General features: G+C 44.6%; 1 protein-coding gene across 2 annotated transcripts in view; it reads left to right on the top strand.

Moving 5' to 3' along the window:
• Positions 1 to 27,500, top strand: part of anks1b (ankyrin repeat and sterile alpha motif domain containing 1B) — a gene marked incomplete at its 5' end in the record, with an annotated part of 585,526 nt that overhangs the window by 369,946 nt on the left and 188,080 nt on the right. For both annotated transcript variants that reach the window (XM_083655335.1, XM_083655334.1), the window contains 2 exons: positions 24,483 to 25,132; positions 25,836 to 25,958. In XM_083655335.1, coding sequence (XP_083511461.1) covers positions 24,483 to 25,132; positions 25,836 to 25,958 — 773 coding nt within the window. The remainder of the gene's footprint in view (positions 1 to 24,482; positions 25,133 to 25,835; positions 25,959 to 27,500) is intronic.

Raw genomic sequence — 27,500 nt, 5'->3', positions numbered from 1 at the left:
TTATACTATCACTTTTCCCCCTCTCTCTCCCTGTCAGTCACTGTTATACTATCACTTTTCCCTCCACCTCTCTCTCCCTGTCAGTCACTGTTATACTATCACTTTTCCCTCCACCTCTCTCTCCCTGTCAGTCACTGTTATACTATCACTTTTCCCTCCACCTCTCTCTCCCTGTCAGTCACTGTTATACTATCACCTTTCCCTCCACCTCTCTCTCCCTGTCAGCCACTGTTATACTATCACTTTTCCCTCCACCTCTCTCTCCCTGTCAGTCACTGTTATACTATCACTTTTCCCCCTCTCTCTCCCTGTCAGTCACTGTTATACTATCACTTTTCCCTCCACCTCTCTCTCCCTGTCAGTCACTGTTATACTATCACTTTTCCACCTCTCTCTCCCTGTCAGTCACTGTTATACTATCACTTTTCCACCTCTCTCTCCCTGTCAGTCACTGTTATACTATCACTTTTCCCTCCACCTCTCTCTCCCTGTCAGTCACTGTTATACTATCACTTTTCCACCTCTCTCTCCCTGTCAGTCACTGTTATACTATCACTTTTCCCCCTCTCTCTCCCTGTCAGTCACTGTTATACTATCACTTTTCCCTCCACCTCTCTCTCCCTGTCAGTCACTGTTATACTATCACTTTTCCACCTCTCTCTCCCTGTCAGTCACTGTTATACTATCACTTTTCCCCCTCTCTCTCCCTGTCAGTCACTGTTATACTATCACTTTCCCCTCCACCTCTCTCTCCCTGTCAGTCACTGTTATACTATCACTTTTCCACCTCTCTCTCCCTGTCAGTCACTGTTATACTATCACTTTTCCACCTCTCTCTCCCTGTCAGTCACTGTTATACTATCACCTTTCCCCCTCTCTCTCCCTGTCAGTCACTGTTATACTATCACCTTTCCCTCCACCTCTCTCTCCCTGTCAGTCACTGTTATACTATCACTTTTCCACCTCTCTCTCCCTGTCAGTCACTGTTATACTATCACTTTTCCACCTCTCTCTCCCTGTCAGTCACTGTTATACTATCACTTTTCCACCTCTCTCTCCCTGTCAGTCACTGTTATACTATCACTTTTCCACCTCTCTCTCCCTGTCAGTCACTGTTATACTATCACTTTTCCACCTCTCTCTCCCTGTCAGTCACTGTTATACTATCACTTTTCCCCCTTTCTCTCCCTGTCAGTCACTGTTATACTATCACTTTCCCTCCACCTCTCTCTCCCTGTCAGTCACTGTTATACTATCACTTTTCCCTCCACCTCTCTCTCCCTGTCAGTCACTGTTATACTATCACTTTTCCACCTCTCTCTCCCTGTCAGTCACTGTTATACTATCACTTTTCCACCTCTCTCTCCCTGTCAGTCACTGTTATACTATCACCTTTCCCCCTCTCTCTCCCTGTCAGTCACTGTTATACTATCACTTTCCCTCCACCTCTCTCTCCCTGTCAGTCACTGTTATACTATCACTTTTCCACCTCTCTCTCCCTGTCAGTCACTGTTATACTATCACTTTCCCTCCACCTCTCTCTCCCTGTCAGTCACTGTTATACTATCACTTTTCCACCTCTCTCTCCCTGTCAGTCACTGTTATACTATCACTTTTCCACCTCTCTCTCCCTGTCAGTCACTGTTATACTATCACTTTTCCACCTCTCTCTCCCTGTCAGTCACTGTTATACTATCACTTTTCCACCTCTCTCTCCCTGTCAGTCACTGTTATACTATCACTTTCCCCTCCACCTCTCTCTCCCTGTCAGTCACTGTTATACTATCACTTTCCCCTCCACCTCTCTCTCCCTGTCAGTCACTGTTATACTATCACTTTCCCCTCCACCTCTCTCTCCCTGTCAGTCACTGTTATACTATCACTTTCCCTCCACCTCTCTCTCCCTGTCAGTCACTGTTATACTATCACTTTTCCACCTCTCTCTCCCTGTCAGTCACTGTTATACTATCACTTTCCCCTCCACCTCTCTCTCCCTGTCAGTCACTGTTATACTATCACTTTCCCCTCCACCTCTCTCTCCCTGTCAGTCACTGTTATACTATCACTTTCCCCTCCACCTCTCTCTCCCTGTCAGTCACTGTTATACTATCACTTTTCCACCTCTCTCTCCCTGTCAGTCACTGTTATACTATCACTTTTCCACCTCTCTCTCCCTGTCAGTCACTGTTATACTATCACTTTTCCCCCTCTCTCTCCCTGTCAGTCACTGTTATACTATCACTTTTCCCCCTCTCTCTCCCTGTCAGTCACTGTTATACTATCATTTTCCCTCCACCTCTCTCTCCCTGTCAGTCACTTTTATACTATCACTTTTCCCCCTCTCTCTCCCTGTCAGTCACTGTTATACTATCACTTTTCCACCTCTCTCTCCCTGTCAGTCACTGTTATACTATCACTTTTCCACCTCTCTCTCCCTGTCAGTCACTGTTATACTATCACTTTTCCCTCCACCTCTCTCTCCCTGTCAGTCACTGTTATACTATCACTTTTCCCTCCACCTCTCTCTCCCTGTCAGTCACTGTTATACTATCACTTTTCCCTCCACCTCTCTCTCCCTGTCAGTCACTGTTATACTATCACTTTTCCCCCTCTCTCTCCCTGTCAGTCACTGTTATACTATCACTTTTCCCCCTCTCTCTCCCTGTCAGTCACTGTTATACTATCATTTTCCCTCCACCTCTCTCTCCCTGTCAGTCACTTTTATACTATCACTTTTCCCCCTCTCTCTCCCTGTCAGTCACTGTTATACTATCACTTTTCCACCTCTCTCTCCCTGTCAGTCACTGTTATACTATCACTTTTCCACCTCTCTCTCCCTGTCAGTCACTGTTATACTATCACTTTTCCCTCCACCTATCTCTCCCTGTCAGTCACTGTTATACTATCACTTTTCCCTCCACCTATCTCTCCCTGTCAGTCACTGTTATACTATCACTTTTCCATCCACCTCTCTCTCCCTGTCAGTCACTGTTATACTATCACTTTTCCACCTCTCTCTCCCTGTCAGTCACTGTTATACTATCACTTTTCCACCTCTCTCTCCCTGTCAGTCACTGTTATACTATCACCTTTCCCTCCACCTCTCTCTCCCTGTCAGTCACTGTTATACTATCACTTTTCCCCCTCTCTCTCCCTGTCAGTCACTGTTATACTATCACTTTTCCCCCTTTCTCTCCCTGTCAGTCACTGTTATACTATCACTTTTCCCCCTCTCTCTCCCTGTCAGTCACTGTTATACTATCACTTTCCCCTCCACCTCTCTCTCCCTGTCAGTCACTGTTATACTATCACTTTTCCACCTCTCTCTCCCTGTCAGTCACTGTTATACTATCACTTTTCCCCCTCTCTCTCCCTGTCAGTCACTGTTATACTATCACTTTTCCCCCTCTCTCTACCTGTCAGTCACTGTTATACTATCACTTTTCCACCTCTCTCTCCCTGTCAGTCACTGTTATACTATCACTTTTCCCCCTCTCTCTCCCTGTCAGTCACTGTTATACTATCACTTTTCCCCCTCTCTCTCCCTGTCAGTCACTGTTATACTATCACTTTTCCCTCCACCTCTCTCTCCCTGTCAGTCACTGTTATAATATCACTTTTCCCTCCACCTCTCTCTCCCTGTCAGTCACTGTTATACTATCACTTTCCCCTCCACCGCTCTCTCCCTGTCAGTCACTGTTATACTATCACTTTCCCCTCCACCTCTCTCTCCCTGTCAGTCACTGTTATACTATCACTTTTCCACCTCTCTCTCCCTGTCAGTCACTGTTATACTATCACTTTTCCCCCTCTCTCTCCCTGTCAGTCACTGTTATACTATCACTTTTCCCCCTCTCTCTACCTGTCAGTCACTGTTATACTATCACTTTTCCACCTCTCTCTCCCTGTCAGTCACTGTTATACTATCACTTTTCCCCCTCTCTCTCCCTGTCAGTCACTGTTATACTATCACTTTTCCCCCTCTCTCTCCCTGTCAGTCACTGTTATACTATCACTTTTCCCCCTCTCTCTCCCTGTCAGTCACTGTTATACTATCACTTTTCCCTCCACCTCTCTCTCCCTGTCAGTCACTGTTATACTATCACTTTTCCCTCCACCTCTCTCTCCCTGTCAGTCACTGTTATAATATCACTTTTCCCTCCACCTCTCTCTCCCTGTCAGTCACTGTTATACTATCACTTTCCCCTCCACCGCTCTCTCCCTGTCAGTCACTGTTATACTATCACCTTTCCCTCCACCTCTCTCTCCCTGTCAGCCACTGTTATACTATCACTTTTCCCTCCACCTCTCTCTCCCTGTCAGTCACTGTTATAATATCACTTTTCCCTCCACCTCTCTCTCCCTGTCAGTCACTGTTATAATATCACTTTTCCCTCCACCTCTCTCTCCCTGTCAGTCACTGTTATACTATCACTTTCCCCTCCACCTCTCTCTCCCTGTCAGTCACTGTTATACTATCACCTTTCCCTCCACCTCTCTCTCCCTGTCAGCCACTGTTATACTATCACTTTTCCCTCCACCTCTCTCTCCCTGTCAGTCACTGTTATACTATCACTTTTCCCCCTCTCTCTCCCTGTCAGTCACTGTTATACTATCACTTTTCCCTCCACCTCTCTCTCCCTGTCAGTCACTGTTATACTATCACTTTTCCCTCCACCTCTCTCTCCCTGTCAGTCACTGTTATACTATCACTTTTCCACCTCTCTCTCCCTGTCAGTCACTGTTATACTATCACTTTTCCACCTCTCTCTCCCTGTCAGTCACTGTTATACTATCACTTTTCCACCTCTCTCTCCCTGTCAGTCACTGTTATACTATCACTTTTCCACCTCTCTCTCCCTGTCAGTCACTGTTATACTATCACTTTTCCCCCTTTCTCTCCCTGTCAGTCACTGTTATACTATCACTTTCCCTCCACCTCTCTCTCCCTGTCAGTCACTGTTATACTATCACTTTTCCACCTCTCTCTCCCTGTCAGTCACTGTTATACTATCACCTTTCCCTCCACCTCTCTCTCCCTGTCAGTCACTGTTATACTATCACTTTTCCACCTCTCTCTCCCTGTCAGTCACTGTTATACTATCACTTTTCCACCTCTCTCTCCCTGTCAGTCACTGTTATACTATCACTTTTCCACCTCTCTCTCCCTGTCAGTCACTGTTATACTATCACTTTTCCACCTCTCTCTCCCTGTCAGTCACTGTTATACTATCACTTTCCCCTCCACCTCTCTCTCCCTGTCAGTCACTGTTATACTATCACTTTCCCCTCCACCTCTCTCTCCCTGTCAGTCACTGTTATACTATCACTTTCCCCTCCACCTCTCTCTCCCTGTCAGTCACTGTTATACTATCACTTTTCCCTCCACCTCTCTCTCCCTGTCAGTCACTGTTATAATATCACTTTTCCACCTCTCTCTCCCTGTCAGTCACTGTTATACTATCACTTTCCCCTCCACCTCTCTCTCCCTGTCAGTCACTGTAGGCTCTTTCACACACAGATCACGCAACATTGTAGTTCGGGAAGCCCGTAAAGCCTGGCAGCCTCGCCACAGAAATTGTTTTCACACAGAGCCAAGCAGCCCGGCCACATTCCCGTGCTGGTGCTGCTGTGTACTTTCAGGTGAAATCCCCTGCTCCCGGATTGAAAGGCGAGCGGAGGGATTTCCAGCTCCTCCTAGCCCAAATTAATATTTTCATAGGTTAGTGTAGCCTAGGCTACTGTATGATGAACGAATTCAATTCATCAACAGACTTTCCTCCTTCTCCTAGTCCACTGAGCGGATAGGTGCACTCGCATATGGTGGGCGGGCAGATCGATATGGTGTCCTACACGACCGCCCGCATATCAAACAGCTGCAGTCTGCATAACGTTCGTCGGGGGAATAGTATAGGCTATAAATGCACATGACTACTTAACGTTAGTAGTGTAGTGTTTAGTAGTGTAAGGGAATGCACAGAGCTGATTTGGAGAGGGAATATCCTCAGACCAACTCGCCACAGACAGCTATACTGCCCTCCAAATCAAAACCGCAGTAAGTACAATTTTGGTCAAAATTGAGTTATTATTGAAATTGAACTTTTAGATATCTGTTTTATCATGTGACAAATTTTCTAAGTTCAGCCTTGCTCTATATTTGAGAAAACAGATTATAAAAGTTGCAGTAACTACGAAATCCAACCAAAAACCAGAGAAAACTGCAGTAACTACACTTACTGCACTTTGATTTGCTTTCACAGAGCTTCAGCTGGACTTAAACAGAGATAAACGCAGTAACACTTTGAGGTGTAGTTACTGCGGTTCAGACTGGTTTTTGGTTGGATTTTGTAGTTACTGCAATTTTCCCGCTCTTTCCATAACAAAGCCCAACATATCAATCACTCATAATGGCACACTCTGTTTAGTTAATCCAGTCAATTCCCAATATGAGAGCGCACTGACAGCTGTCCAAATTGTTAATGAATGAGTCTTCAGTGTCTTTAAAATTGTAAATGCTGTATTCCTAGCTAATAATCCATAAGAGATCATCCACTCCACTGGGCAGTGTTAATCTGGCTGTAGATAGTGATAATTGTTTGGTATCACTACCTAGCTCATCAGGACAATATTTTTCATTGCTGCATAAATTATCAGCATTCAGACTCAGTCTGTAATTAATTTTATTAAAAATAATTGTAATATGCTATGTAATATACTGTATATGTTCTTGTATGAAGTATTAATCTGAAAAGCTAATCTGATTTGTAAAGAAAACCTGTTATAAATTAAGATAGTAAAACAACTGTGCTCATTAATTAATTGTGTCAGAATGATGACCAAAAAGCAACACCAGTGGTGAAGATTACATCAACTGACTTCAGGATTCCCTGAATTTATCTGAATTTATCTGTTACTTATCCATTTAAATGTTTTAAACATGTAAACAATAAAACAATTAAATACAGATATGATGTGGTATCGAAATCAAAACCGATTACAATTGTCTCATGAAAAACAAGACAGGAGAAGCACATTAGATTGTAGTTACTGCGCTTTTCCCTTGTATACCTACACATCTGTTTAAGGTAATACACAGACAGAGTGCCGTATCTGCATTTCTGGGGTCATAGGTCAAGTAATTGATAATTGTTTTGCCCCCAAAAAATACTTTAACATATTATACATATTTAATAAGCGCATTGCCACTTTTCAACCTATATCTAATTTGGCTGGACAGTCAAAAGACTTTAAAGCCATTTTTCTCAGTTTCAGTGTTGGCGTAGTTACTGCGGTCATGATTTGTAGGGCAGTATAGCCCTCTGAAGCTTATTATTATATCCGTTAATTTTACCTACTAATGTCAACATCGTTTGAGCATAAAGCCTAACCGCACGGAGCATTCCTCCTGGCATCCCTGCAGTCATGATTGTATAGGCTACTTTTTTTACTTTCACTCGTGCACTTTCTTGATACATGAGGTGATTTCCCCTGTAATTCTTTTATGAATGAGCTGACCATTCGCACCTTTTCCGGCTCGCTGCGACGACACTTTCAAATGGAGGCGGGTTGCCAGGTAACCCGGCGCTGAACTCACCCCAGTCCTATGTGATCTCCATCCCTCAGTTCACACACTCATTATCCACGTCGGTACAAATGACACCAGAAATAAACAATCAGTTATATTCCGCACAAAGCTTGAATCTCTTGCCATTACAATCCAAAGTCTTGGCAAAACCTGTGTCTTTTCCGGCCCCATTCCTACACTCTCACTAAATTCTGAACGTTTTAGCCGTCTCTTTGGTCTCCATGAATGGGTTAAAACGTTCTGCACTGCGACTGGGTGTGGCTTTATCAGTCACTTTGATCACTTCTGGTCCAGACCAGAACTTTTTAAACCAGATGGCCTGCACCCAAATATTAAGGGTGTAAAAACACTCACAAAAAATCTCATCCAACACATTGCTTTCAACTCTGACTGACACATATCTCAGCATGACCCCACTATAGAAACTGCTCCCACCTACTGTTATGAGGATCCCTCCCAGGGTCCTGCTGATTTCTCCTCAAGTGAAAACTCCTGTAACAATGAAACAATAAATGGTGGAGAGGGTTTCTCCACCATTCCAGTTATGATAAATAACAGGCCACCCTGCAAACAATCGTGTGTTAAACCCACTTGTTTTTCTACATTAGAAAATCTTGTGCAAATTCGAAAAAGTAAGCCTGATCTCACCTCCTCCTCAGACATTTTTAAGTTTGCATTATTGAACATTAGATCACTTTCTAGCAAATGTTTTTATATCAATGATCTCATCTCAGATTTTGGTCTACAGTTTTTATTTCTTACTGAATGCTGGCTCTCGTCCACAGCCTCAGCGACGCTTATAGAGGCGTGCCCCCCTGGCTATAGCTTTTTATTCTCTGCTAGGGAGGAAAAGAGAGGTGGTGGAATAGCGGCCATTTTCTCAAACGATTTTACCTGCACCAAATGCTCTTTTGGCGATTTCTTAACTTTTGAATATTTGTCCATGGTTATTAAAGCTCAACAGCACATCTTGGCATTAACCATTTATAGACCCCCAAAGCACATTCCAAATTTTTTACCCGAGCTTTCTGAATTATTAGCAATGGCTCTTCTCAAATACGACAGAGTGATTCTACTTGGTGATTTTAACCTACATGTCAATGACTGCTCAGATTCCCGAGCAATGGAATTTATGGACCTTGTTTCTAGCCTAGATTTTACCCAACATGTTAAAAATGCTACTCACAATTGTGGAAATACACTGGACCTAATTTTTACAAAGGGCATTGGTGCTGATGTGTCATCTGTTGTAGAGGTCCCAGTTTCAGATCACTCCTGTGTCTTTTTCAGTGTTTCCTCCTTTCTTCCAATGAAGTGTTCAGAGTCTGACACATATACTTACCGTCGTATTGACAGCATTGCTAAGACCACAATGACTGAGTGTTTACCTGGCATGCTTGATTCCTGTACTGTATTTCCCACCGACCTTGATAACCTCATTGATAATGTAAATAGTGCTCTACAGAACTCACTTGACTCTGTTGCCCCTCTTATAACCAGGAAACAAACCCGGATAAAATCAACGCCATGGTTTTCCGATGACATCCGTGCACTCAAACAGAGGTGTAGGAAACTCGAGCGCAGGTGGCGTATAACGAAGCAGGCGAGCTCTCGCTCTGCCTGGTCCGAAAGTTTTAAGAAATATAAACATGCACTTTCAGCTGCTAGGACATCACATTTCTCCCAATTGATCACTGTAAATAAAAACAATCCACGTTTTCTATTTGACACTGTTGCCAAACTTACACAGAATACCCCTGTCAACAGCTCCTCTTTCAAGGCTGACGATTTCCTCATTTTCTTTACAAATAAGATTGGTTCAATTAGAAGTAAAATTTCCAGCTTACACTCAAACTCTTTTTTCACTTCAGACACCGTGTCCGGAACCACCTGCACTCTTTCCCAGTTTGAAATACTTTCCCCTGAGGCCTTTACCAGCTTGGTAAATGCTTCAAAACCCACAACTTGTATGTTAGACCCTATTCCATCTACGCTTTTTAAGGAACTTTTTCCTGTTTTAAAGGGTCCTATTCTTAATATTATGAATAGGTCACTTTCTTCGGGCTCTGTCCCACTAGCTTTCAAAACTGCCATTGTTAAACCGTTACTTAAAAAACCCAACAGCGACCCACAAATTTTGGACAATTACAGACCTATTTCCAACCTTCCTTTTATGTCAAAACTACTCGAAAGAGCTGTTGCTGAACAGCTCACAGCCTACCTGTCCAATAACAACCTTTTCGAGAAATTTCAATCTGGTTTTCGATCTCGTCATTCTACCGAAACGGCCCTGACCAGAGTAGTAAATGATCTACTAATCACTGTTGACTCCAACATGACATCCCTGCTGCTGCTTCTTGACTTAAGCGCAGCATTTGACACTGTTGACCATAGCATACTCTTAGACCGCCTCGAGAAGCACATTGGTATTAAGGGGACAGTGCTCTCATGGTTTCACTCGTATCTATCAAATAGAACTCAACGTGTCAGGTACAACAACTCTCTGTCTGACTTTTCTCATGTTTTGTCTGGTGTACCCCAGGGATCGGTCCTTGGCCCTATTCTCTTTTTCATCTATATGCTTCCCCTTGGTGCGATTATTCAAAAATATGGTGTAAATTTCCACTGCTACGCCGACGATAGTCAGCTATATGTACCAGTAAAACCGAATGATCTCTCCCACCTTCTAAATTTAGAGGCATGCCTGTCCGATATAAAAAACTGGATGTGTTCAAACTTTCTGCTGTTAAATGATGCTAAAACAGAGCTATTAGTCATTAGACCCACTAAGCACAAGGACCTAAATGTAGTTGTTAATATAAATGGATGTATTGTCCGCGAAAGCTCCACTGTGAAAAACCTTGGAGTGATCTTTGATTCTCACTTATCATTTCAGCCTCATATTGCAGCTATTACTAAAACATCTTTTTTTCATCTTCGTAATATATCAAAAATCCGTTCCTTTCTAAGTCTCTCAGATGCTGAAACCCTGATACACGCCTTTGTTTCATCGAGATTGGATTATTGTAATGTCCTATTTTCTGGCTTGCCACTTTACAGCACTAAAAGGCTGCAACTTATACAGAATGCAGCTGCCAGAATTCTAACCAAAACTCGGAAGTTTGATCATATAACTCCGGTCCTAATCCGTCTCCATTGGCTCCCCATTCAGACCAGATCGGATTTCAAGGTACTTTTATTAGCGTATAAAGCTGTTCACGGGCTTGCACCCCCATACCTAGCTGAGCTAATCATCCCATATGCCCCCACGCGCCCCCTCCGCTCACAGGATGGTAACTATCTTACTGTCCCGAAAATTAATACAAAATCGGCAGGAGGTAGAGCTTTTTCCTATCGTGCTCCATATCTCTGGAACCAGCTCCCCCGATCAATTAGGGAGGCTGGCTCCATAAATATCTTCAAAGCCAAACTCAAGACTTATATGTTCTCACAAGTTTATGATATTGTTGTTTGCTAATGTATTGTATTTGACTATTTACTTCTCTTGATGTGACTTTTATTATCATGTATAGGTCACTGTACTATCATGTTTTCTTCCATTGTTGTTGTTTTCCTGAACTGTAAAGTGTTTCGAGACCATCTCGAATGGTGATTTTACACTTTAAATAAATTGAATTGAATTGTTACTACCTACCGTCGCGGGACAAAAGGCGTAAAACAATTATCCACCAAAGCGCGTTCACGACTTTCACATCGGAGGCGCGAATCCTATTTTCCGTGCATTTTTCGGCTTTCAAGGCCGGTGTGAAAGAGCTTTGTTATACTATCTATCACCTTTTCCCCTCCACCTCTCTCTTTTGCTTTCTCTGAGCCTCGTAGCCGTTCTGTACCTCTTACCCCCTATGGCTTCTCAGCGTTGCTTTATCGCTGCAGCGTGCCTCTCCACAATGCATTTGCACTTCCACTTAATCTCTGTTTTCCTTTCAATCAGATCTTTCACCCTCTCTCTCTCTATCTCTCTCTCTCTCATTCTCCCTCTCTCTCTCTCTCTCTCTCTCTCTCTCTCTCTTACTGACCATCCTGACAACTAAATTGTAAAATGGACACTTTTTCACTTGTCAAGGACATATATATATATTTTCTATTTTGCAGCTGCATCTGCCCTCGGCTGCCTCTGAGATCTGAGTTTACTTTTCTTCTCTCGCTCTGCTACTCTTTCATCTTCCTTTGGATTGAGATATGATGAGCATCGTTTCCAAAGCGAGACACACTATCCTCCACTTCAAATAGCATGGGGACAAAATGGATGTACAGTAACAGTACTGTACGTATAGGTAGTAACAGTACTGTACGTATAGGTAGATTGAATAAAAGCTTTTGGATGTACAGTACTGTACGTATAGGTAGTAACAGTACTTTACGTATAGGTAGATGTACAGTACTGAACATATAGGTCACACATGGGCAAAATACGGCCCGCGGGCCGCATGTTTATTTTTACAGTGCACCTGAACGCAACATGCAAGATACCCGCTGAATAAGTGTCCAAATGTTCATGTCGAATATCTTTCAATAATCTTAAGACTACATTGAAGTAGAAATTTAAATAATTAACTCATTGGTTTTGGATTTATTTAGCTTCAAGAGTGCATTTTTGTTTGTGTGACCCTCAACACATGCTTTGAGAATCCCGGGCCACTTACTGATACTTATGCTTAAATTAACCCACTCATATTCTAGTTTATTTCAAGAAAAACATTTCGGCTAGCGGAAATTCTAATAGAGAGCTGCAGGGATGACGTATTTTTGTAGTCAGAACGCGGAAGTCCCGGACTTCCTGGTTCTTCACTGTTTCTGTATATGGGATTTTTGAATGGGTTTTTGCCGCGATGCTTCAAATACGGTCTCTGGGCAACGCAAGATTAATCAAACGCGAACCAGAGTTCAGTCGGATAATCTTCACACATGAGGACCACTTTCATGAGTTTTGTAGCGTAAATGCGAGCCCTAGAAGTAAAAAGCTCGAGCTAAGCTAATCGAGAACTACACACTGTCGCATAGGCTTCCAATCCACGTCACGTCAGCACTCAACCGGGACTTTTGTTGATGTGTGCACTGATTACCCCGGGCTGAACGGGGCTGAACCAGGTGAGGTAAAGATAATTTCCGTGTTCGTCCTTTGAAGTGGTGACGTTATTGACGTATATATCCCCATCGACTCAAAAGTGTAGTCTCATTTAGCCGTGTGCTAGCTAGCCGCCCTTTTAACGGCACGTAAAAGCTTCAAAACTCGTAAAAGTGGTCCTCGTGTGTGAAGATGATATTACTAAACACTGGTTCGCGTTTGATTAAGCCAGCGTTGCCCAGAGAGATTATTAGAAGCATCGCGCCAAAAACCCATTCAAAACTCCCATAGGCGAAAACAGTGAAGAACCAGGACTGTTAGCATCGATGATTTCCGGACTCGTTTCTGCGGCTCTCTATTGGCTGGTAACTTTAAAATCTAGCAGCCATATTGGCAGGTGGTCAAAAAAGTTAATTTCAAGCCCTGAGAGCAGGTGGCGGTGACATAGGAGTGAGAAAAGGATCAAATATTGGTGGTTAAGACTGAATAATGACATCACAACTGTTAATTTAAAATTAGTTATTCCTCTACCTGGCTTCAAATGCCCCAAATTTTTCGCACTGGCGCCGTTTGGCCCTCAGCAAAACCTGGTAGCGAGGACATTTTTTGTGGCCCTCTCTATCATCAAAGTTGCCCATCCATGGGTTACGGCATAACAATATTTGTTCGGCCCCCAGCAACAATCTGGGTTTCTCATGTGGCCCCCCATGAAAAATAGTTGCCCACCCCTGATATAGGTAGATGTACAGTACTGTACGTATAGGTAGTAACAGTACTCTACGTAGATTGATGTACAGTACTGTACATATAGGTAGATTGAATAAAAGCTTCCGTATGCATTTATCTCCCTCCCACGCTCTTCTTCTTGGCCTGTCTTCCACTGATGGGTGGGTGGTAGATGGATACAGTTGACAGTTTTGTCTCTTGTATCAGCTCTATGTAGCGCTCACATCACATGATTTATTGATCCGCTCTATCAATAAATGAACTGATCAGTCAGTCAGTCAGTCAGTCATCCTGTCTCCCTTTGCTGTGTGGCAGTTAATGATAATGACATGGAGGGGAAAGAGAACATGTGGGAGGGGATGTTATTGTGAATAGGTCAGATACGCTAACCTTGCGAGGCAGCTGGATTCGCGAATCCATTTGCCACGCTCCAATCTATTATTTATTATTATTTCACCTTTATGTCACCAGGCAAGTCATTAACAACAAATTCTTATTTACAATGGCGGCCTATTGGTTTGTGGTTCGGACCAATCGGTATCCAGAGCCAGCTACGGGCTGGATTTAGGTGTGACGACAATGAGAAGCGAACCCGTGATAGACGTGATAGACAGATGGCTCATCCAATCACCTGCCAGGTATTTTTTGAAAGTGCCTGCCCCTTTTAAACAGCTTCCCAAGCGAGTTCTCTCATGTTTCTGTGAAACAAACCATCTGGCAGTGTCAGGTTACAAATACGCATTAGACACTTGTCTGTATATGGTTTACACACACATCACTGTGGTTGTTTGTCATGGGGGGAAGACGACTTATCCAAATACCGATCATCATTATCCAGGCTGAGCTGCTGCATGCCAGGGCCTGTGTGTGTACGCATGTCTCAATAAGTATGGTATGCATACTGTGATGCCCATCCTGTTTTGCAGTGAGATTTCAGAAACACACTACACACTTCAGCAATGGAGAGTGTGTGTACTAGCTTACAGTCGATCGTCGCATAGTTTGACAGTTGGCTACAAAGGGCTGTCTTGGATGCTCAGGTAAGGATACACACACTGTACAGTATTTTCATCAGCTCAACAGGTTCTGTAGGGTTTCACTTTGTCATGAGATTTTCTCTTTTTTTTACTGTAGGATCACGTCTACCTTTCCTATCTCTCTTCACTTACTCTCTCACTACAGTACCTCATCACTACCTCTGCACCGATCCAATGCTTCTTTTTCTCCTTTCTGCTCCTTCTTTCTGGCTTCACACACACGCACACACACACACACACACAAACGCGCGCACACGCACGCACGCACGCACGCACGCACGCACGCACGCACACACACACACACACACACACACACACACACACACACACACACACACACACACACCACACACCTACTGATTTGATTGCATTGTTTATCAGGCATACACTCTCCCACCTCTATCGAAGACCAAAGACTGTTAGCCCCCCCGGCTCGTGCGGGGGGTGGGGATGCTGATGCTGGGCTCACTGTTGCCATGGGGACCGACAGGCTCACCTGTTGCTAACCATCCTCATTTTAAAAAAGAGGAGAGAGGGATGAAGAGAGCGATAAGGGAGCGGAAAAGAAACAAAGAGGCTGACAGGGCTGAAGGAAGCACAATGTGTTTTTTTTTGTGAGGCGAGATTGCCTTTGCATTGCGATTTATGCTCCTATTATTATCATAAGTAATTTAACGATGCGTTCAAGGTGCAATCAAAAAGTATGTATTATTGATGTCAATCTTACTTTCCACTAATCCCGGTGATGCTACATTGCTCCATTTGCCTCCAAAAAGTCTTGCTGTGAATATCTTGAGAAAAAAACATTTGGATTTACATTTATGAAAATAACTGCAAGATGATTTACAATATAATTTATTTTCTCTTCTTAGCATTGAAAATGTAATAACTTACAAAAATTGACATAATGATGGTTAGTGACCTACAGTACTTGGTTTGTGTTAGTCGACAAAGTGCTTTGGATGTTGATTATGGTAATTGGCAGACAGATGATGCAGATAAAGAGACGAAAAGTTGATGGCACAGGACAGTGAAAGGGCAAGGCACTGTTTGCTCTGATCTTTTATTCATTGAGCCTGGTTTATCCTGTAAAATGCCAAGGATTAGTCATGATTTAAGGGCTTTCAGCATGTGTGGGAGCTAACCAGTGACTGAAGTCTTTAAGAGCTTTCAGCATGTGTGGGAGCTAACGAGTGACTGAAGTCTTTAAGAGCTTTCACCATGTGTGGGAGCTAACGAGTGACTGAAGTCTTTAAGAGCTTTCACCATGTGTGGGAGCTAACGAGTGACTGAAGTCTTTAAGAGCTTTCACCATGTGTGGGAGCTAACGAGTGACTGAAGTCTTTAAGAGCTTTCACCATGTGTGGGAGAGTGACTGAAGTCTTTAAGAGCTTTCACCATGTGTGGGAGCTAACGAGTGACTGAAGTCTTTAAGAGCTTTCAGCATGTGTGGGAGCTAACCAGTGACTGGAGTCTTTAAGAGCTTTCACCATGTGTGGGAGCTAACGAGTGACTGGAGTCTTTAATAGCTTTCAGCATGTGTGGGAGCTAACCAGTGACTGGAGTCTTTAATAGCTTTCAGCATGTGTGGGAGCTAACCAGTGACTGAAGTCTTTAAGAGCTTTCACCATGTGTGGGAGCTAACCAGTGACTGGAGTCTTTAATAGCTTTCACCATGTGTGGGAGCTAACGAGTGACTGAAGTCTTTAAGAGCTTTCACCATGTGTGGGAGCTAACGAGTGACTGAAGTCTTTAACACATTGAGTGCCAGCCATTTTTTCAATCCTGTAGGTAAGTTGTGCCAGGTTTTTTTTTGAGGATTCTGGCTCATTTTACAAGAGCCGAGGATTATTTTCTGTTAAGAATTCGTGAACACCAATCATCTAAAAATAACTAATAGAATGTGTGCTTTCTCTGTCTAAAAGAGTTAGTTTGCAGAGTTAGTAGTTATGTAGATATTAGCCGTTGAGTACAGCATGGTTTCAGAGATTTTCAGAGAGTTTGGAGATAAATGGATTTTTAGAACCACCTCACGTGCCTGTGATTATGGGTGCCCTTGTCTCCCACTCTGTGCGCTCTCTCTCTCTCTCTCTCTCTCTCTCGAGAGAGAGAGAGAGAGAGGGAGAGAGCGAGAGGGAGAGTTGCTTCAACTCCTCCCTCCGTGGGCGTTCTTCTTGGCTGCAGCGGCCGTCACAAGCTTGTCACCAGTCTCAGTGCTTTGCTGCTGTCCTGTGCCTGTGGCTGCGCGGCCGCTGTTTGAGGAAGTCGGGATGGACTCGCTCGCTTCTTGGAGTTTTGGTTGAGAGAAGCTTTTGCGATTCTGGTCATATTTATGCTGCGTGTTTCAAAGTGTGTTCCACCTGTAATCTATTATGTAAATTTGCAATCCCGCATCGCCAGCAATCAGCGCGAAAACGAAAGCGTTTTCCCCCATCCATTTTCATGAGAATGGCTGGGGTGAGAATGGCGTGACAAGTTAAAAAAATGCTTGCCTTCCTCTAGTCAGGAGAGCACTGTCGCCACTTAGTGGTCGGTAAAATAGATTATACACATTCTCTTGCTCCAATAGTGATCTAGAAGACGTAAAAGTTGTTGATTGATGTCCCACCGTCAAAAAAAAAAAATGTTTATGTAAGACGAGATATCTCGGCTCTGGCACTCAAGCGTTGGATTATGTAAGACGAGATATCTCGGCTCTGGCACTCAACGTGTTAAGAGCTTTCACCATGTGTGGGAGCTAACGAGTGACTGAAGTCTTTAAGAGCTTTCACCATGTGGGAGCTAACGAGTGACTGAAGTCTTTAAGAGCTTTCACCATGTGTGGGAGCTAACCAGTGACTGGAGTCTTTAAGAGCTTTCACCATGTGTGGGAGCTAACCAGTGACTGGAGTCTTTAATAGCTTTCAGCATGTGTGGGAGCTAACCAGTGACTGAAGTCTTTAATAGCTTTCAGCATGTGTGGGAGCTAACCAGTGACTGGAGTCTTTAATAGCTTTCAGCATGTGTGGGAGCTAACCAGTGACTGAAGTCTTTAAGAGCTTTCACCATGTGTGGGAGCTAACCAGTGACTGGAGTCTTTAATAGCTTTCAGCATGTGTGGGAGCTAACCAGTGACTGGAGTCTTTAATAGCTTTCAGCATGTGTGGGAGCTAACCAGTGACTGGAGTCTTTAATAGCTTTCACCATGTGTGGGAGCTAACCAGTGACTGAAGTCTTTAAGAGCTTTCACCATGTGTGGGAGCTAACGAGTGACTGAAGTCTTTAAGAGCTTTCAGCATGTGTGGGAGCTAACGAGTGACTGAAGTCTTTAATAGCTTTCAGCATGTGTGGGAGCTAACGAGTGACTGAAGTCTTTAAGAGCTTTCAGCATGTGTGGGAGCTAACCAGTGACTGGAGTATTTAAGAGCTTTCAGCATGTGTGGGAGCTAACGAGTGACTGGAGTCTTTAAGAGCTTTCAGCATGTGTGGGAGCTAACCAGTGACTGGAGTCTTTAAGAGCTTTCAGCATGTGTGGGAGCTAACCAGTGACTGAAGTCTTTAAGAGCTTTCAGCATGTGTGGGAGCTAACCAGTGACTGAAGTCTTTAATAGCTTTCAGCATGTGTGGGAGCTAACCAGTGACTGAAGTCTTTAATAGCTTTCAGCATGTGTGGGAGCTAACCAGTGACTGAAGTCTTTAAGAGCTTTGAGCATGTGTGGGAGCTAACCAGTGACTGAAGTCTTTAATAGCTTTCAGCATGTGTGGGAGCTAACCAGTGACTGAAGTCTTTAAGAGCTTTCAGCATGTGTGGGAGCTAACCAGTGACTGAAGTCTTTAAGAGCTTTCAGCATGTGTGGGAGCTAACCAGTGACTGGAGTCTTTAATAGCTTTCAGCATGTGTGGAAGCTAACCAGTGACTGGAGTCTTTAATAGCTTTCACCATGTGTGGGAGCTAACCAGTGACTGGAGTCTTTAAGAGCTTTCACCATGTGTGGGAGCTAACCAGTGACTGAAGTCTTTAATAGCTTTCACCATGTGTGGGAGCTAACCAGTGACTGGAGTCTTTAAGAGCTTTCAGCATGTGTGGGAGCTAACGAGTGACTGAAGTCTTTAAGAGCTTTCAGCATGTGTGGGAGCTAACGAGTGACTGAAGTCTTTAAGAGCTTTCACCATGTGTGGGAGCTAACGAGTGACTGAAGTCTTTAAGAGCTTTCAGCATGTGTGGGAGCTAACCAGTGACTGAAGTCTTTAAGAGCTTTCACCATGTGTGGGAGCTAACCAGTGACTGGAGTCTTTAATAGCTTTCACCATGTGTGGGAGCTAACCAGTGACTGAAGTCTTTAAGAGCTTTCAGCATGTGTGGGAGCTAACGAGTGACTGAAGTCTTTAAGAGCTTTCAGCATGTGTGGGAGCTAACCAGTGACTGGAGTCTTTAATAGCTTTCACCATGTGTGGGAGCTAACCAGTGACTGAAGTCTTTAAGAGCTTTCAGCATGTGTGGGAAAGTGACTGGAGTCTTTAAGAGCTTTCAGCATGTGTGGGAAAGTGACTGAAGTCTTTAAGAGCTTTCACCATGTGTGGGAGAGTGACTGGAGTCTTTAAGAGCTTTCAGCATGTGTGGGAGCTAACGAGTGACTGAAGTCTTTAAGAGCTTTCAGCATGTGTGGGAGAGTGACTGGAGTCTTTAAGAGCTTTCAGCATGTGTGGGAGCTAACCAGTGACTGAAGTCTTTAAGAGCTTTCACCATGTGTGGGAGCTAACCAGTGACTGAAGTCTTTAAGAGCTTTCACCATGTGTGGGAGAGTGACTGAAGTCTTTAAGAGCTTTCAGCATGTGTGGGAGCTAACCAGTGACTGAAGTCTTTAAGAGCTTTCACCATGTGTGGGAGCTAACCAGTGACTGAAGTCTTTAATAGCTTTCACCATGTGTGGGAGAGTGACTGAAGTCTTTAAGAGCTTTCAGCATGTGTGGGAGCTAACCAGTGACTGAAGTCTTTAAGAGCTTTCAGCATGTGTGGGAGCTAACGAGTGACTGAAGTCTTTAATAGCTTTCACCATGTGTGGGAGCTAACCAGTGACTGAAGTCTTTAAGAGCTTTCACCATGTGTGGGAGAGTGACTGAAGTCTTTAAGAGCTTTCAGCATGTGTGGGAGCTAACCAGTGACTGAAGTCTTTAATAGCTTTCACCATGTGTGGGAGAGTGACTGAAGTCTTTAAGAGCTTTCAGCATGTGTGGGAGCTAACCAGTGACTGAAGTCTTTAAGAGCTTTCACCATGTGTGGGAGCTAACCAGTGACTGAAGTCTTTAAGAGCTTTCAGCATGTGTGGGAGCTAACCAGTGACTGAAGTCTTTAAGAGCTTTCACCATGTGTGGGAGAGTGACTGAAGTCTTTAAGAGCTTTCAGCATGTGTGGGAGCTAACCAGTGACTGAAGTCTTTAAGAGCTTTCACCATGTGTGGGAGCTAACCAGTGACTGAAGTCTTTAATAGCTTTCACCATGTGTGGGAGAGTGACTGAAGTCTTTAAGAGCTTTCAGCATGTGTGGGAGCTAACCAGTGACTGAAGTCTTTAAGAGCTTTCAGCATGTGTGGGAGCTAACCAGTGACTGAAGTCTTTAAGAGCTTTCACCATGTGTGGGAGCTAACCAGTGACTGAAGTCTTTAATAGCTTTCAGCATGTGTGGGAGAGTGACTGAAGTCTTTAAGAGCTTTCACCATGTGTGGGAGCTAACCAGTGACTGAAGTCTTTAAGAGCTTTCACCATGTGTGGGAGAGTGACTGGAGTCTTTAAGAGCTTTCAGCATGTGTGGGAGCTAACCAGTGACTGGAGTCTTTAATAGCTTTCAGCATGTGTGGGAGCTAACCAGTGACTGAAGTCTTTAATAGCTTTCAGCATGTGTGGGAGCTAACCAGTGACTGAAGTCTTTAATAGCTTTCAGCATGTGTGGGAGAGTGACTGGAGTCTTTAATAGCTTTCAGCATGTGTGGGAGCTAACCAGTGACTGGAGTCTTTAATAGCTTTCACCATGTGTGGGAGAGTGACTGGAGTCTTTAAGAGCTTTCAGCATGTGTGGGAAAGTGACTGGAGTCTTTAAGAGCTTTCAGCACGTGTGGGAGAGTGACTGGAGTCTTTAAGAGCTTTCAATGTGTGGAAGCCAGTGTTGGGGTTCTTTACTAAAAAAAAGTAGTATATTACACATTACTTAAAAAAAGTAAAAAGTACTTTACTTAATTACTCCCTGGAGCAAGTAATTTGTTACACTACTCATTACATTAATTTTGCGTTACTCCTAAACATCGACTGAGATGCATTGTCAGTTAACAACATTACCTAACCCTACATATGCCCACATATCAGGACAAATCCCTATCCAAATGAGGACATACACAAGATCTTTGTTGGAGACAACTCCAACTTTGGACGACTCCACACTAGACGCCAGTATTTATTATTCTCCCCGGGTCCAACATGAAGCGTCAGGCGCTCACAACACAGCACTTCCATTGCCTCCCTTCAAAATAAAATGTCTGTACTGCATAGCTATATCCAGAAAAATAACGTGAATCACTTACAGCCTTCACCATAGAAATGTCTGACACTGGCAACATTTCCTCTGACAATGCAACAAGCCTGTTTATCTCTGCCTTTCACCTTACCTGCTCCGACACAGGTTGAGCGGTCAGTGTGGACTCAGTGAATCTGCCAGCTTTGTGTTTTGTTAGCATGTTGCCTTCCGGTGTTTGGGGAGATTTGTCGTGTTCACAGCCGTGGATCAATTCTGGCCTGAGCAAAGTTTGCACCTTACACACTCCTGTCCTTGGCTGCAACAATTCGAAGTATGTCCATAATCCCCCCATCAAAAGTTGTAGACTGCATGCTGCTATTTCCCCTCCGCTCGCATCTGATCAGTCACTGTGTTTACAATGGTCTATGTTTGAGCCATTAGGGATACTGTAGTAGTTTCGGGAAGTTATACTACAAGAATGGATCGGCTGAAGGGACACGGACGCGTGAACCAATGAATCGTCACTCATCATGTCTAAAACCTAACCAATCGTTACTCCTCCCCTCCCCCCAGCACATTCATTCTAGCCACACAAAAGATAGTGTTTACAGTCAGCTGTTGTGTTGCGCAATCGAGTGAACGAAACCACGTTTGATGTTTTCTCTATAATCCTGCAGATTCAAACCCGATCCTGCTGAAAATTGAAGAACTTATGTAACGTAAGTAACGACTTGAGTGTTTGATTAGTAACACTACTCGTTACCGACAAATGTAATGTGATTACAGGCGGGTGGGATGGCCCTGATTTTCTGAGACCCCTGCAGGTCCTGAAGGGATGGCAGGCTGCATCCGATCACCTTTTCAGCATAGCGGATGGTGCGGTGGAGTCTGGAGATGTCCTTGGGGGCAGCAGCAGCATACCAGACAGTGATGGCGGAGATGAGGATGGACTCGATGGTGGAGATGTAGAAAAGTGCCAATGCTGCCTTTGGTACTTTGAACTTCCTGACCCGCTTCAGTACATCCTCTGTTGTGCCTTCTTGGTGAGAGCTCTGATGTTCAGCTCCCATTTCAGGTCCCGGCAGATGATTGAACCTAGGAAGTGAGACTCCACAGTTTTGACTGGGGAGTCACCTAGGTGGAGCTGCATTCCTCCTGTCGTCCACAACTATGTGCACTGTTTTTGAGCATGGAGCTCCAGGTTGTTGACTGCACCAAGTCATTAGATGGTCCATCTCCCGCCTGTACGCAAGCTCGTCCCCATCAGAAATGAGGGTGGCGTCACCAGTACATTTAAGGAGCTTGACGAATGAGCTTGACGGGCTGATGACTGGAGGTGCAGCTTTTGATGTACAGGGAGAAGTATGGAGAGAGGATGTTGCCCATGTCTCTGTTCAGGAGATACTATTATAACAAGCGAGGACAGGAGTTCATGTTTCAATTTCTTTGACTTTGAAAATGAAAAGAGCGTTTCTTACATAGCTCTATTTTGCACCATGCCACCATGCCACCATGCCACCTGCATTGTGTCATTGTTGCATATGAAAATGTGAGCTGGATGTGCTGAAGAGCGCCAGCTGAAAACCAGACAGACTGGTCGACAGGAGAGAGAGAGAGACAGAGAGAGAGAGAGAGTGTGTGTGTGTGTGTGTGTGTGTGTGTGTGTGTGTGTGTGCGCGCGTGTGTGCGCGCGTGTGTGCGTGTGCGTGTGCGTGTGCGTGTGTGTGTGTGTGAAGCTTATCAGTGGTGAGATTGTTTACATGGCCTGGTACACAATCTTAACCCACAGTGACAGGAACCAGAGAGAGAGGGAGAGATCTGGACTCACCATCTCCCTCTCTCTCTCTCTCTCTCTCTCTCTCTCTCTCACACACACACACACACACACACACACACACGATTTGTTCTGACTCAGGTTGCCGGCAGAGGCATTGTTGTCGAGTTGTCCGATGGATGGCCGGCCCATCCTCCTGTCCCTCTGGTAGTCCCCCTAATCCCTCTGGTAGTCCCCCTAGTCCCTCTAGTAGTCCCCCTAGTCCCTCTGGTAGTCCCCCTAGTCCCTCTGGTAGTCCCTCTGGTAGTCCCGCACAAGCTCATTGGTCTTTCTGATATTGAGCTGATTGGCGTTGCACCATGGGAGCTCTCTATGAGTCAGTCCACTGTACTCTGTAAACAGTCTCTGAGTGAAGACAACATGTTTCTCACTGGAAAATATTCACTGACATCATCAGTGAGGTGGGTAGCGGTGTCACGTTTTGTGTCACGGAAGTGACAGAAGTGACATCATCACTTCCTGGGCAAAAGTTGGTGCGGCGCACATTTGCACATCTGTGATGTCACTCAGGCAGTTGTGATGCTATCAGTGATGTCACTTGAGCAACTGTGATGTAGTATGAGCCGATGGCACACAGTTGCACGATGGCGCACAGTTGCACGGTGACACATTTGCCCTCCACTGGCGGACTACCTCCACTGGCGGAACGAAAGGCGTAACACAATTATTCACCACCCCACTTTCACCACTTTCAAATTGGAGACGCGGATTACATATTCCGTAACAATGAGACCTCAGTCTCAATGTGAGTTTACCTGTTTAAATAAAGGCTGAATACAAAATAAAAAATAATCACTGTTGCTCGAGAGACATCACTGATGACATCACAACTGCCCGTGACATCACAGTTTCAATCACAGTTGCTCGAGTGACATCACTGATGACATCATAACTGCCCGAGTGACATCACAGTTGGGCAATTGTGCATTGAGCAATTATGCACCATCAGCCCTTCAATCACAAGCCGCTTTCACACCGGCCTTGAAAGTAATAAACTTTTATTTTAGCATTGTGTGCAAGTATGTCTCTTTTTTTACATGTTAATGTGTGTGTAGATGTTTACACAATCATTCGTAAACTGACAGACCAGTAGCCAGGCATGGACACACACACACACACACACACACACACACACACACACACACACACACACACACACACACAAAGCGTTCTGCAGCAACACACACACAATGCGTTCTGCAGCCTCTCTTTCACCCCACTGCACACAAACAGTGACTGGACCTTTGAAAGCATCCTCGTGGCTCTCATTGCATTACACGTCAAAGAGTCAATGATGTAAGAAGGTCTGCCCCAGTGAATGCATGCATGCACAGCTTCGGGAGCAGGTAAATCCAAGTCAGGAGTTGTCTTTTCTCCTTTGAGAAGCAGACAGCTCTTCTACAGGCGGGCAGAAGATGTCATATTACCTCTGTGTTATCTTTCTGTTTGCACCTTTGCGTGTTTTCTTTTTTCTTTTTTGCTCCGTTGCCTCTCTCTCTGTGTTCTATAGTTTCTTGGCATTATTGCTGCGTGCGCTCTTTTTAATATTGTGTGGTTTGTTTGTGCAGTGGGAGTGTAATTTTCTCATTTGCGTCTTGTTTTTCCTTGCTGGAGTGAATTCATCAGTGTGTGTGATTGTTGTGACAGGAGCGTTTCATGCGAAGCCACATTGACGTACGAGTGAACCCTAATCAGTCGATGTCTTTTTCGTGTGTGCGTGCTCTTGGCAGACGACGGGCCTTACCAGCAGGACGCGGCTCCCCCTCCCCCTCCTCCATCCTCTTCCTCCACCTGCTCCACTCTGCTGGAGGAGCGCAGGAGGAGCCACGTGCCGGAGGAGTTCGCGGGCCTCCTCCACGGGTCCTCCCCGGCCTGCGAAAGCCCTGACACGCCTTACCACCTCTACACCTCCAAGCCCCGCAAATACGCCGGGCCTGACGCCCAGGGAAGCCTCCTGCGGACACCCGAGTTCAGCCTGGTGATCGGCGCAGGCCTCCCTCAGGTGCTCCCCAGACCGGGGAACGAGTCGGCATATCAGAAGACGGCCAAAGAACCCCCGAAACCGCAGGTGGTCTACCGGACTATCTTCCATACCGTGGTCAACCAGGACCAGGCCCGACCCAGGAACTGCGAGCAGTTCGACCCGCCCCGCGGCTACTCGACCCTGCCCTCCTCCTCCGCTCACAACGGGGAGGTTCCAGAGCTGCGGAGGAGCCAACAGAGCAGCGTGACCAGGGACAGTGCATCGGGGGCAGGCTACGAGGAGACAGCGTGGACCCTGGGGAGGATGAGGTCCATGCCCCGTAGTGTGTTGGACCTGCAACTGTCCAAGTCTCTGTCCAAGTCCGATTCCAACCTGGTGACTGTGTCTCCCATACAGGTATGTTGCTGCTGACATGTCTGCTTCGTTAGCCTTTTCTAGCTTTTGTTATTCTGATCTAGAGTTGCTTATTCAAAGTCAAAGCTTGATGACAGAATTATTGTTATGAAATAAAGCACAGCTTGTTGGATGAAATATGAAAGCAAGTGGGAGAATGGTAGGCGATACTTTCTGTGAGTCATTTTTCTATTTTTCTGACAGTGTCTAGCTCTTATTTATGAGCCTCTGGGCAAGGTCTCTTTTATGAAAAAAGGCGAGGTTAGCTGTGAAATCTCAATTAGGTTTGAAAGTCAAGTGCTTCCATTCTAAAGAGTTTTCAGGATTGCGCAGCTGCAGTTTAAATTGATGGAGGTCTTTTGCATATTGCTCTATCATGCACCGACGTGACTTAGGAAACTAGAAACCAGTCCAGCCACTTAGCTAACTTGCTGATCTGGGCACAGTCCTCCACGCTGTGCTGCACATTTTATGAGACTGACTATAAAATATAATAATTAAAGCATATTTTAAGCTGAATACATAGTCTGTTTGATGAAAAACAGTTATGGATAAAATGTTGATGTGCGCCGAAAGGAATTGCTCATTGTCTAAATAGTGTTCAGCCCTCAATTGTCCATAGATCTCTAAAAACAGTAGCTTGTAATTGTCTGTAATTCCACAATATATTAAAAAAGAATAAAAATATGTTTTTCATCTGATCTAGGAGGAGCACAGTTGGGTTTCTGGGTCTCGGGGGCAGGGTCCTAGTAGTCCCAGCCCAGGAGAAGGTACCACTTCTGGGGGACGGCTGGAGCGAACGCCCTCCTTCACTGCTGAGTGGGAAGAGGTAAGTGGCACAGTGGCATGGGCCTGTTACCACATCAGTTCAGTTTCCACCCAGTTTAAAATAGGAAAAAGTAAAGAAGAGTTCAGCAAGAAGGAAAATGACCAGCTCTTTCACCACTGGATGTGATAGACAGTTCATCTGTCATCATAATGTGATACTCTACTGTCTTGTCATGAGCTTTAGAAACCAGAAAATACACAAAACAATGTGTTTTTCGAATAGAACTTACTTACTCCAGAAGACATTGGAGGTCACTGCACCCTTCGGTTCGCAGTGTGCCGCTTCGGTTTTTCATCACTTTGAAATCCACTGCAATCCTACGCTAGAAAAGGTGCCCCAACGCTAATTTAACATGCTCCTATATTGATTTTCTTCTGTAACCGGCACTGGAGCTGGAGGCAAGAGCAGATATGAGAGAGAAAGCTGTTTATGTTATAGAGGGCAGAGAGCCGGGGTCAGGTGTTTGGGTCTCGGGTGTGTTTGCACTCGAGGCTACTTTGGAATTGAAGGGGCCACTGACATTGAGGTGATCCATTGACTGGACAACACTGCTGGATCTCATCGCACCTTTATCAACCCGGGTCACACACAGTACATTCTGCTCACTACTCGCCATTCACGCTGCCGACAATACACACATTTGTGAGCTTATGTTTCTGCTTATATACGCCCTCATGCGAGCGATGTTATACGATTTAACAGACCACTTGGTTACAGTTTGGAGAAAAATATCTTCCTCTCACACAATTTTGAGCATGACTTAATTAGCTGATGTGTCCACAACCTTGACTGTGGTCCACAAATGCAAGTGGGTGCAAAAGTGTGCGAGCGTTAATTTGTCCATGTCTGTCCACATTTAAATGTATAATTCCATCTTTCTTCACATAACATGTTCATTAGTGTTCATTTACTCCACACAGCACATAACTTGCTGATGGTGATGAATTACCATATGAAATTTCCCATGATTCTCGGCAATTAACGTGACCTTTCCTGCTTAATTGCGTGCTACGGGAGGAGGAGATAAGGCGGCTTCAGGGAAATTATGGAGTGATATATGGGGATTTCGGGGGAATAAAAAAAAACAAAGTTGCTCTAGTTGCAGCACGGACTCGAGGATGAGTTGCATTATTAGCAAGGGGGCTAGACACAAGGGACGCCCCACAACAGGCAGTGAACTTATATAGCCGTGCTTATATAGCCGTGCTCATTAGTGCTAGAGGCTTAAAGGGCTAGTCCACCGCATGTTACAAGTCTGTGCTTTCTAATCCTTCTTTACCTTGAAAATTGCTTAAGTATTGAAATCACTGATGAGATGGCTGATTTGGGTGATCATGAATGATGGTTCTCAGTGTCAGCGCGTTTGTGGTTATTTGGATGCTAATTAATTGCATGTAGTGCTGGCACTTCAACCATACAGTCAAGATTTTCTTACTAGCCAACTAACTAAAGATACTGTACCAATAGGGAAAAAAGCAGTGCATGGTCACACGGCATAACATGATGCCCAAAGGTAAGTACCTGTCCCGCTCAACGATGACG

Source organism: Poromitra crassiceps (assembly GCF_964638095.1).
Source record: "Poromitra crassiceps genome assembly, chromosome: 2".
NCBI lineage: Eukaryota > Metazoa > Chordata > Actinopteri > Beryciformes > Melamphaidae > Poromitra > Poromitra crassiceps.
Note: the sequence above shows the minus strand (reverse complement) of the source record. Positions and strands in the feature narration are given on the sequence as shown.